We start from the raw sequence: 12,972 nt of genomic DNA, 5'->3' as shown, positions 1-12,972 counted from the left end.
TCAAATTCAAATGACTGGGTTAGAAAGTGAATTTTAAGCACAGTCAACATCTGAAGCCATCCAGATCTGTGTACCTGAGCATCTCACTGCAGAAACAGTACAGCTGCTAAATGTTAACTCTAATAATGAAGTGTTACCTGGGTGACATAAGAAAATATAATCTGACATAGAAGGGAGAGTGGCCCTCCTCCCACCCCAAGATTATTTTGTGCCAAATATGTGCCATATTTTCTTGCATACTACACCACCCCATTTAAGACCTGCACCTTTTTTTGGAAAGGCAGAATCCAGGAAAAAAAATTCCAGGCATGGCCACATGGAGCAGGAACAGAGCCTACTCTTCAATTTACTTGCCTTCCCTTTCCAGCTCAGGCAAAATTACAGTTTTAGCCCTCTCAGAGGCAACGCTCCATTAGCAGCAAGTTTTTGGTTGTTTTGGTACTGCCAATTTGGCTCTGCCTATAAGAGGTTAAAAATGTGAATGAAATGTAGATCAAACTTTTTTAGGAAACTACATTTTAGCTTCTATGAGGAGTTATGGGAAGGGGTTCTAAATTGTCTCAAGAAAAGAGGTTAAAAATGTAGCTACTGTATAAGGCTGGATTCTGCCCCTGCTTCCAGAATTAAAAAAAAAGTCCCAGTTCGCTTGTGAATGCTGAGCAATAAGCAGGGCAGGGAACAAATATCTGAGCTGAGCCAAGGAAGAAATGATATGGAGGGCCAGTGTTTATTTTTTGTCTTAGGTAGGATATGCTGTTCTGTCTGTGAACCCAAGATTTTCAAATGCAAAACAGAAGCTTCTTTGGCAAGAGGTAGGTAATTATACTTCCTTTATTTGTGTGAGTTTTTGGTTATTCCAGACTACCTCACAATAAGTTCACAACTTGGACCACATTTTGCTCTCAGCTACATCTGGGCTTTCTGTTGCAACCAAAATTGGGCCCAGCAACTATCAAATATATTTAAAAAATTGTTTTGCATATTAAAGAATACACTCACATATTCCTTATTTTCATTAATTTGCTGTATGTCTGGATCATCAAATGGCTGATCTGCCCCACAGCACTGTAGACTAATGCCATTCAAAAGACTATTTATTGGGCATGTCTACATGTGCATTTACTGCACAGTAACTTACTGCACAGTAACCAGTTTTTAGACTAGCATCTACACGTATATGTCTTACAGCGCAGTAATGCTGTGTGCGCACCGACTTGGGAATAAAGTTACTTCTAAGTCAATCCACACACACAGTGTTACAGTGCAGTAAGGCATCTACGTGTGTCTTACTGCGCAGTAACTAAGTGCGCAGTTGGCATCAGTCACCATGGTTACTGCACAGTAACTGTGCACATATAGACACACCAATTAAAAAGTAAAAAGGAACTAATTTTATTTGTTACATATTGGCCCACATTTGTATCTCGCAAATCAAATATTTTATAATGGGGAGGCAACCTGTTTCTGTTTATGACATTGTGACATTCTAATACTGACTTGGCTTACTAGAGAGTTTACATGTTGCTCACCATGTTTTTAAATGTCATCATATTCTTTAGTGTTGCAGCTGTCTCAATACATACTATGCAGCTTCAACCACATAGGGTAAAAATGGGAGAGAAATGTCCCTGCATGTTATAGTGCAGATAAAGGTAGATGGGATAGGTAACATTATGTAAAAAAGTGTGCCAGGCTAACGCTTCATTGTTTAAGAAGGTTGACAGTTTTTCTGCTTTAAATAAATATAAAAAGAGAGTGATATTATACAATTTGGAAAGAAGCAAATTATTTTAATTTTGTTCTTGTTTAATACTATCACTTACCTCTTCTATAACCATTTTCATCTATGCATGGGTTTCATTAGTATAAATCACCATAACCAAAAAGATTAAATGGAGTTGCAACTTTTAACTTGTAACTCAGACATTACAATCTCAGTCAGTTGGTTTAAGATCCTGATCTTCTTTTTCAACTTCAGCTGGGCTAATAACTTAATGACATACATTTTAAATTCTGGAATATTTTTTGGGAATGTATTTTATGTAATATAAATATATAATAAAGACAGAATTTGTCATGGCACTTGAACTTCACTTAGACTGTAGGCCATAAATCTGTAACTCTTGCTTTCCTGCCTAAGGACTGGCAGGACCAGGGACGAAGGTCTCAACTAGTCTGTTTCTGCATTCCCAGGTTAATCTTTCTTTTTCTATTGTATTTTGCAGCCAGGTATATTCATTTCTATGCTCATACTTTTAAAATGTAGAAAGCCTAACTCATTGTAGTTGAAGAATCTCTTTTGCATGAAATAATTTAATCAATTAGTAATGCAATGTTCATTCAACACGACCCAATGAGAATATGGCCCCTGTTGCTTTAAATGAGGTACCTTTTGCATTCTGTAGCAAAATTATAGTAACTGAATCATAATAAAATGACATTTATATCTTCCTACTGGCAGAGAAATATATTATGTGAATCCATTCATGGTTATTCAACTATAATAGACTAAAAAGCTATTAATTGATCATGGTACCATTAATTCCCATCTACAATATTTTGATGTTGAAAGATCATCTAGTTTCAAGGTACTCTAACCTACTGTGTTATGTTAGTAGTGGGCCATAATATAATGTATGATTATTTGCACTACGTAACATCCACAAGGAGATACATACATAGAAATACAGAGGTGATTAGTTGTGTTAACTTGAAATCAGGCAGAAGGTAGATGCAATCTATAGAATGCTTTTTCTTGAAAAGGATCATTTTAACAGATTTTCTTCTAAAGGACAAACCATGGATGTAAAAAAAATCAAGACAAGTCATATAGTCACAAACTCCTCCAAGACAGTTTTAGGCTGGACATAAGGAAAAACTTCTTTACTGTCCGAGCACCCAAGGCGTGGAATAAACTCCCTCCAGAGGGGGTGCAAGCATCTACTCTGGACTCTTTTAAGAAACATTTGGAAGCTTCTCCTGCTGGGATCCTTTGACCCTAGCTGACTTCTTGCCCTTGGGGAGGAGGGGCTGGACTCGATGATCTTCTGAGGTCCCTTCCAGCCCTAATGTCTATGAAATCTATGAAACAACGCAGTAAAATATTACGTATTATTTTCCAAATTATTCTTCTAAATTTATTTCCCACTAATACTTTATTATGAGCATGTTAGATACCACAATACTGGCAAAGTACTTCTGATGGTGGGTTGTTTTGTTTTTTTACATACCCTAGCATGTTATACTCAGATGGATCCATTTTATTTCTGTTTTAACGCCACCAAGGAAAAGTAAAAATGAATATGGTGAAAGATGCCTATCCAATTCTAAGGGTTGCTCTTTTTGAAAGTGCCTACCTTTGAGGAAAAAAACCTGAACAGCCTTCTGAAAAATCAACTTTTCAAAATAACATTGTTTCAAATGACAGAAGCATCATCTGTGAGGGTAGCAATGTTACAGCTTGGACATGTGACATGTTTACATCAGTGAAATCAAACTTTACACCTTGAAAACATATATTAGACGTTATTAGATGTTATGCCCTACACCAGTGTAATTTACTTATTTTTAGTGCAGAGTTACCATGGAAAAAAATCAAGGTGAAATTATGCTGCTTTTGTATCTAGACCTATCCCAAGATAGCCATTTGCCTTAGACCTGCTACTCCACCTCTCAGTATTGACACTTTAATAGTACCTACTGTGAACAACAACCCTGGAATAACTGGTTGTCTCTTCTATCAAGACTTCCATATCATTTACATTATTGCAAAAAACCAGTAGAGGTTACTCTAGTGAAAATGTGTCGTGGTTCCAAACCCTTAATATGCTTGGAAAGCTGCTTTTCTGAAGCATGGATGTTAATTCCATGCAAGGTAACTTGAGTACCTTTGAATGAATGGCACTGAACTTGCTGGCCCAGGAGACCCTCTCCATTCCCCTGTTCTTATCTTCAAAAGATGATGGTAGAGCAAGAAAGAGTTAGAAAGAGAGCGAGAGAAAGAGAATGCTACAATAAGTGGAGCTCAACCCTGAGGTATCAGAAACATGGAACTAATGGGGATTTTAGACTTTTAGAAATACATAACATAGATGTCCAACGCCTTTTCAAAAGCTTGTTCATATTACGGCAGGAGATACAGCTGATGAACAGATACTATTCAGTACACTGCATATTTATTTAAATGCTAAACTGATGAGTTTACTCCATACTTCATTTTTATGATATCATTTAAAGTTCCTGTTCAAGAATGCATCACATCAGGAGAGTAGGTAAAGCATGTGCTTAAATTTACGCAGTTGTTTAAGTCTGTACTGAAGTCAAATTAAAGTCAAGCATGTGTTTGATTGCATTCCTTAAGAAGCAAGGATTTAAGCAGATGCTTAAAACTGCTTCCCTGAAGGGGGGGGGGGGCAGGGGGGCTAAACCACCTTTAATGGGTATGAAAAGAACTCAGATTATTAATTACATTAAACATAATGTCATTACTATGACATATGGTGATGTCAAAACATTTCAAGTATTATAAAGGCACAAAGCCAAACAAAAAGCATGGAATTAATAGATTTATACCTGTATGTCAATTACATTTTTGAGTTATTTTAAATTTATATTTTTTAACTATAAAAAGGGAAATGATTGAATAGTGGTTCGCTATTACTTTTGCTTGTATCAAAACACTGATTTTGAGAAACTGGTAAAACAATGCCATTTCAGGGATAGGAATTAGGTAGAAGGAATATTCTGAACGTGTTATGTCACAAGTTGGCAACCTTTTGCCACCATGGGCCATTACTTGCGACCTGATCTGCTCAATGACCTGGATCTCCAAATCTCCTCCCCTGGAGCCCCCAAATTGCCTGCGCTTACCCCTACTACCAGTCCCCATTTCTAACAGCAATGGAGAGGGACAAATTCTAAACTGATGATAAGTACAGGAATGAGAGTAGCAGAACGGGAGGCATGAATAGTAGTGTTGAGGAGGCTATGGGTAGCATGGTACGGCAGTGTGCCACAAATCCCCCAGGCTCCCTTGGGCTGGATCCAACCTCTTTATGGGATGTAGACTGGCACCCCCTGATTTATGTGATTATTGATGAAATGGAAAATAAAAGGCTGGGGTGGATTTCAAAGGGGCCTGAATTAGTTGGCAGCACACCTCTCACTGAATTTCAGTGAGAGTTGGTTACTTGACTCCCTTACTCTCTCTTATGTAAAAATCTCAGCCAAATGTCCTGTTTGGTTACAGGGTGGTGCTGACTTCTACTTAGCTGCTCATATGACTAAGACAGACAGACAGAATACAGGCAAATGTAAGCTTTTCCAACAGCACTTACAGAGGTATTCTGGGAACTAAGAATGGTTTGAAGATCCAGTCCTACCAAAATCATGTAATCAAAAACATATATGTAGATACACATTAATAATGACATACAAATAAAATGTAATTAACTAAAAATTATGGGTAAGACATATCAAGCAAATAATTACAATTTATAAAATGTGCATGAATCCAAAGAAGTATCAACTGTATTCACTTTTAAAATAAATTAATCATGGATGTTCTAAGTTTTAAAGCCATAGAAAAGCCTCCAGCAGCTGGCCAGCCTGTTAGAGGAAAAAGGACTTCTTACCTAAGTTTTAGAAACTAAGTTTCTAAAAGTGCTAACTGGGTACATCTGCAGATAGGCAATTTATCCAGAACTGTAGTTCAAGACTGTAGAGTGAAAATTTTGAGGTAGACCAGTTTTTTTTTATACTCTATTGCATAGTTAAGTAGCAAAAGCTTTTACTAAATAAAGCTAAAAACGTAACAATGTTTCCAATAAGTCCTAATTGCAAATTAACTAATTAATATGCATATGCTTATTTTTATTCTCTATTTAAGTTGTATCTTCATTAAAATTGGATCTAACCAATATAAGGCCGCTAATCATACTCTGAACTGTCTTTAGTTTCCCATTTTCCCCTGTTCTGGCACTTCTTGAAATTATCCTCTCCTCTTGTTTGTTCATTTGCTTTGCTTCCTCTTTTGTCACCCAAACTTTGGTCAAGTAAATGTAATACCATATTGCCATTAAACAGCTTAGGGCCTATTACAGTCTACAGCTCTTCTTAAAATCACTGGCAGAAATCCCACAAGAGGCAATCAAGCCAACACAGAGACCTGATGAAAATCTATGAAACTAAACACTTCCCTAAGATTATTTTTCAATAATTCTGAGTGGGAGGGAAGGTATCCTGAATGAACATGGATCAGTGTGATGATGATAGGGCAGATTAATCTCTTTTTCTGAAACAAAGAAATCTTAGAATCTCTGCTTATAGTTTCTTAAATCTGAAATACTCCAGGACTTGAAAGGCGTAACAGAGAAGTGGTCTGGGTTCATCCATATTATTTTCTTGCTCCAGTTTTATCACTGTTCAGTGTTTCTTACATTGTTTTCAATCTTGTTTTATTTATAACTGCTTTTCAAAAGATTTTTAAAAAATTGATCATGAGATAATTTCTTAAGATGGGCAATAAAGTCTTCAAATGCTACTATGCTTTTGTTTTAATCTTTTCTCTATAACAAACCTTTCCCCTATTGTTTTAGTACCCTTTAAGAGATATCTTGTTTTCTCTTAGGCTCAAGTAAAAAGGCAATACATTTTCAAGTCTAAGATAAAATATTTTTACTTACAGGGTTATTCAGTTTTTGATTCCAGAGACTTTTTGAAAATGTCTTTCAAAAGTGATATTTCATTGAAAATAATTCTTCACTCATAACCCTCAGTTCTTTTTAATTTGTAAAACAGTTTTTGGGTATAGAAATACACACTTTAAACTGCAAACTATTTTATCAAGGACATTCTTTTTGTCCGGTAGCATTCTAGATTAATTTTTATATGACGCAGTTAATAGCCAATCAAAGGAGGTACCAAGCACAAAAATGTGATACTGGCAGTACAAAGCAGCACCAGCAATGCTTGTCCAAATCCATTTGATAAAAGCATTAGATAGTGCTTGGGTAAATTTAATTTCCCTAAAATATAAACCACAGGAAAAAAATTGCAATGAATAAATTAATTTCAGTGAGGCAAATTAGTTAGCTTACCTTCCAGGGCAGTGAAAAGCAACCCACTCATCTGAATATCTGTCTGTGGTTGTACGAAAGAATGAAACCTACATCCACCGACTCTTTTTATTCCTAAAATATATTTGACCCAAATTCTCTCCCTTTGCTTTTTTTTTTTTAATTTGTGTTTGCTGCATGGCTGACCACATCCACCTTTGACATATCTACAACATAGTGATTTCCTCCCCATTATGACTGAAGGAAATCTCTTTCAGATTCAAAGACATGCTATGCACAGACACACACACCCCACTGACAAGAGCACTGGGAAAATATTAAAGGGCAGGGGGGAAAAAAGGAAACCTAAAGGTATTATACATACCAAATGGGTTTGCCTTTTTTATATACAATTGCAGAACTGGATGAAATTCTATAAATGCCATTTCACAGAACAGACACTGAATGGCATATTAGGGCATAAATGGGTATGTCTACACGTTCAATTAATGCACTTTAGATTAGGTGCATTAAATCTAGTACCTCCATTGTGAGGTACTGGAAAAATGTGCATTAGCCTATTTTAATGTGCATTAGGCTAAAGAGCAATTTTTATGATGCTTTAATGTGTGGTAAAATAGGTTAGTGCGCATTAAATTGCACATGTAGATGCACCCATTACTGGATATTGGGATATGTAATTAGGGAACATGGGGGTTGAGGGTTTAAACAGATACTATAGATATTGTATGAAATCCTGCAGTCGTCACTTAGGGAAACGTTCCTATGGAAGTTAATGAGATTTTTGCTTGAGTAAATGCAGCAGAATTTAACTTATTCATGCTAGCAGCATAAGGCAATACTGAGTCTGACAGTCAACATTTCAAAGTAGTTGTAAAAAATAAGGCTTCACTCCAGTCAAACAGACAAGTGCTTAATGTATAACAGAAGCAAAAGGATATTGACAAGAGCTGGTTGAAAAATGTCAGATTTTAACAACTCCTCTTCCCCCAAAAAGCCTAGGGATGTTTTGGATGAAAGCTTTTACAAAAATTTACTTTGTTTTCCATCTTACCCTACTATGACCCACACCCTGAAAGCCAAACATAAAAGAGAAATTCACAGCACTTTGGAATTCAGTAATCACCAATACTGAGGAATCACCAAGTAAGATTTTTGTCAATGTTTCCAAAACACCCTGTATTTTAGGAGTCTATGAACAGTCTAGTGAAGTCTGTTCTCAGACTGAAAATGTGGATCAAAAGCCATAGTGACATTTTAAAATCAACCTTTAAAGAAAAAAGAATACATAGCAAACATGTAGCATAACATCTCTTCCAAGCATTATACAAACATTGACCTGTTAATCCTCACAACACCCCTGTGAGGTAGGTAAGTAATGATCATTATGTTAATTCAGCTTTACAAATGAGGAAAAAGAAACACAATACTGTTAAGGAACTTGCTGTGCCTCATGCATCACTAGGAATGGCTCAGTCCATTAGGTCAAACAACCTAGAGTTGTTCTCTGCTGTGCCACATTTCCATTCTGTCAATTAATCAATTAAGTTACTTTATAAAAAAAACCGCCTCCAAAAGTAACAAGCAATAATACTGTTAATGAAAATAGTCCAGAAAGCTCATTCTAAACCCAAGATAAAGGATTTTGAAATATATTTGATATAAAGTCACACTGTTGAGCAAAAACATAGCCACATACACTGATGAGAAGGAGCAGTGCAAGAATCAGAACTTCCCTGGATGCCCTAAAATCTTTGTTTATATAGTACTGGCTTCCCATTACCTTTAGGAGATGGGCTGAATTACCACTGTAATATCTGCTCAATACCAAGAATGTTATAACAACAATATTCAGAAAATCAACATTTACACTGCTGCTTGTACTGAACATATCCAGTAAGTATTTTCAGTACAAATGACCAAATAATGTGATCTTTGCTGGATTAATCCCAAATGCTTAGAGGTCAGGTACAAATTAGAGTATGTCCTGATTGACTGAGAGCAAGCACATATTAATGAATCAAGTAAAAGCTATACATTTCCTATCGTATTAAACAACATAGATTAAAATGTATGTAGACTAAATGCACGTAGACAGTAATATCTTATTCCCATGACAAGTTTAAGTAATTTCAGAAGAGCCAAGAAGGAAGTTGACATATAAAGACAAATGACTATCAAATGGCTGACTTCAGTTCAGGGTGATAATTGAAAATGCTAGGTCCAAATTCTTTTCTCAGATGTGTAAGGTAGGATTCTGCTGTATTTAGCTACTCTTCCCGTGATAATTTTAATAGAAGTACCATGCATTTACAGGTCATTCCTATTCAGCAAAGCACATCCATGCATGCTTAACCTTAAGCATGTGATTTCAATGGGGCTTAAGCACTTGCTTAATGTTAAGCATTGGCTTAAGTCTTTTGCTTAACCAAGATTTTAAAGAGAGATGAATGTAAAGATTATGGGTTCATAATGTTGAATATCACTGTGCAAATCAGCACACAGAATTTACTTTAAGGCTAAAAGTTCACCTGTGCACCCACAGAACAGAATCCCCCAATACTACATCTATGTACAGAAGTGTATGTTAAAGATGGAATGCAAAAGGAAACAGTCTAAATCAGAACCTCCTTGCTTTCATGGATTTGATAGTATTGAAAAAACATTAATGCTGATTTATTTTCAGCAAAAGTTTTTAACAGAGCATAATTACTAATAGTAAGCCTGGAAATTGGTGACCACCCTGGGGAAATCTCACTTTTGTCTTGGCTTATAACATCCATTAACAGGTATCAACATTATTTTCACATTTTTATATGTATGTATTTATTTTTTGATTTAACATGCACTCCTGCATACCTTGGTGGATGCATATGTACCTCATTTATGTGTTACAGTCAGTTTGCAGGTGGCAACTTATTGACAGTGGTCACTTAGTCCACTAAGATGCTACTGGCAAGAAGTATCCCCCCCATTCACTAACTCTCCCACCCTGTCAGCTTAACATCTGTCCCCCTTCCTCATAGATATACACTACACTGTCCAAGGGACCCTTACCTTCATCCAATGTTCCAGTCTGTTCTGAGGCTGGTGAGGGAGGTGGGGAAGGAGGCAGATTAGCTGATTCTTCAACTGCTAAAGATTGAACAATGGAAATGAGACAATGAGATACAGCAATTAATTCCTGGGAGAACACTAGATGCCAAGTACAAGCTGCAGTAGACTTTTCTGGCCAGACTGGAGAATAATTTAATGGAGAGTTGTACCTAATGGATTTTCAGATATAGTCCCCTTTCAATTTATCTTTTAAACCTATAATAAAAGGAGAACATTTATTTAAAACACGCATTCATTATGTTCAGAATGATAGTCATATTTAGGACCAAATAACGTCATGTATAAAATGATCAGCCATCCTTTCTGCGTATCTTCCGTCTGCTACATCGATCAATATTGTTTCTGGAGGAACTTTGGTTCAGAAAACAACAGCAAAATATTTAAACAAGAGGTATTTTTAAGTTGTTTTCTCATCTGTTAAAAAGACAAACAGGTGCCAAATCCCAGGCTTAGTCTACCTTTGTGTACCTAGAGAACTAAGATATTGCTGGGTTTTTCATAGTTAAAGCCTGGATGCATTTTATTCGTTTTTTTGTTTGTTTCTGCTTAATTCAACATGCTCCTTGTTGTAATATAAAAGCTACCAGCTGGTGGCACCACTAGAGGCAAGAAGGCATCAACAGGGAATATCAATCATCACGTGAAGGTGCTATTCAGATGCTTAATCTGCTCAAATTTTATATTAATTCCTAGTCAATATCTTTATACTCCCACTGACGTCAGGAGAAGATTTTTAAATGACTTCAGTGGGAACAGAATTAAGCCATAAATAAGTTATTTTTAAAACATATTCCCCTTGATTTCTTCACTGCTTTCATAAACATATTTCACAGAACTAGTTTTGAGCAAGTATTTCTTCAGTCGGTACTAGGATCTATCAGGTTGGTTTTTACAGAGCTTTATTTTAAAAATTTCCTTCAATAGGGCAGTGTTGTATATAACTCTAGCAGGTAAATGGTACTCTACTTGTGATTTACAGCTTGCTCCCAAACCCAGTGAAGTCAATTGATTTCCTTTCCATTGACTTCACTGGGGCTTGAATTGGGCCTTTCGTACTCTGTAATCCCGCCACCCCCCATGGCGTTTCAATCAAAGAATAGTTTATACAGCTATCTTTGCAGTTGAATAACTGTCACTGAGGTTCACAGATCAAATTTTTGCTAACAGATATTTGTTTCTCACAGTATGTTCAAGAATGTCTTCACACCCTCACCATATTCTCAGTTCTGCTATCCTTTAGGCCCTACTTCAACAAAGACCTTAAGTATATGCCTAAAGTTAAATATATTGAAATTGTTTTGCTGAATCAGGGGCTTTCATGAAAACATGGACCTCTGTGAAAGAAGCACTATTGGGCCTTAAGTCTCTGTTGAATAAAATTCAAAGAAACTCAACTGTGAAGTAAATAAACTTTGAGATCTAAATTATCAGGAGGCTGCAGCCCTTGCATATATATGCACACAGATGTAGGCAACGGAAATGTAAATATGATGAATTTGCAAATTTTCTGTCACCCTTTCAGAGTTTCATTGGAAATTTGGCTTTATGGTTTCTACAAGACACTGTTCCTTAAATTCTAAATATAAGGATTTACATATAGAAAACGTATGCTAGAAAAAAAGTTGTGTTTGCAAACCATACTAAGTACTAAGAAATTAGGAAATGTGAGAAGATTGTCTGTACAATCTTAATTCAACCCTCCTTCTGTATATGTATTATGATACAGTCTTAAATGACATGTTCATGTAATATTTATTCACAGAAATCCTACCTTGTTCAGTGTAGAGGGTGGGGGGTGCTTACTGAATGGGCAATTATTCAATACTTCTTTTTCAAAGTGTATGCCTTGCCCTTACTCACTGCACAGTTTCCAAAGCCTGCACTGAAAACATAATTATTAATTTCCTCATGGTATTTTTTAATGCACCCAGCATTGTAGTGTCTGAGTATTTCACACACATGAAAAAAATTATCTTTGCAACACCTTTGCAAGTGGGGATGTTATTACTATCCCCGCTTTGTGTATGAGGAAATTGGATTACCAACTGAAGTGCTCACAGGTGTCCATGAATTTTGGATGCAAATTGAAAGTGTTTTAATAGGACTTATATGTTAAATGTACAGCACCAATTGACTTCAGTTCCTGTCTTGGTGCTTAGCACCCCAAAATGTCTCACTCTGGGCACTGAAAATGCTGACCATTTCAGTGGGCACCTGTGAAGATTTTTTGCAGTGTCTCTCCTAGCATCCCACAGGAACTCTGTGGCAGAGGCACAAAGTAGCATTCAACTGCCAAAACCATGAAACGATCTTTCTTCTGTTCTTGCAATGACTTGCACCATTCAATATATACTTCTGTCTTTCACAGCAAATGCAGCAAAGGCTTTGAATTACCTGAAAGGTGGTTCAAAAGAGGATGGAGCTAGACTGTTCTCAGTGGTGACAGATGATAGAACAAGGAGCAACAGTCTCAAGTTGCAGCAAGGGAGGTATAAGCTGGATATTAGGAAAAACTCTCTCATTAGGATGCTGGCGAAACACTGGAACAGATTACCCAGAGAGGTGGTGGAATCTCCATCCTTGGAGGTTTTTATGACCCGGCTAGACAAAGCCCTGGCTGGGATGATCTGGTTGGGGAGGTGTGGCAGGGCACTGTTGGTGCTGCCACTGTAAGGGCCTGGAGCTGGCAGCCGGCAGGCGCCTGACGATGGCAGCCATTTTGAATCAGGGGCTGCCCATATAAACAGGGCAGTTCTGATATTGGAGGCCAGGCAACAAC

At 36.8% G+C, this 12,972-nt stretch overlaps 1 protein-coding gene across 23 annotated transcripts in view; it reads right to left on the bottom strand.

Annotated features, from left to right (window-relative positions):
• Positions 1–12,972, bottom strand: part of MAP2 (microtubule associated protein 2) — a 388,240-nt gene that overhangs the window by 59,465 nt on the left and 315,803 nt on the right. For 17 of the 23 annotated variants that reach the window (XM_059727110.1, XM_019492133.2, XM_059727117.1 and 14 more), the window contains one exon: positions 10,134–10,211. In XM_059727110.1, the coding sequence (XP_059583093.1) occupies positions 10,134–10,211 (78 nt within the window). The remainder of the gene's footprint in view (positions 1–10,133; positions 10,212–12,972) is intronic. The other 6 variants (XM_059727121.1, XM_019492134.2, XM_059727124.1 and 3 more) reach the window with 1 other exon arrangement.

The sequence above is a fragment of the Alligator mississippiensis genome, chromosome 4 (genome assembly GCF_030867095.1).
Source record: "Alligator mississippiensis isolate rAllMis1 chromosome 4, rAllMis1, whole genome shotgun sequence".
NCBI lineage: Eukaryota > Metazoa > Chordata > Crocodylia > Alligatoridae > Alligator > Alligator mississippiensis.
Note: the sequence above shows the minus strand (reverse complement) of the source record. Positions and strands in the feature narration are given on the sequence as shown.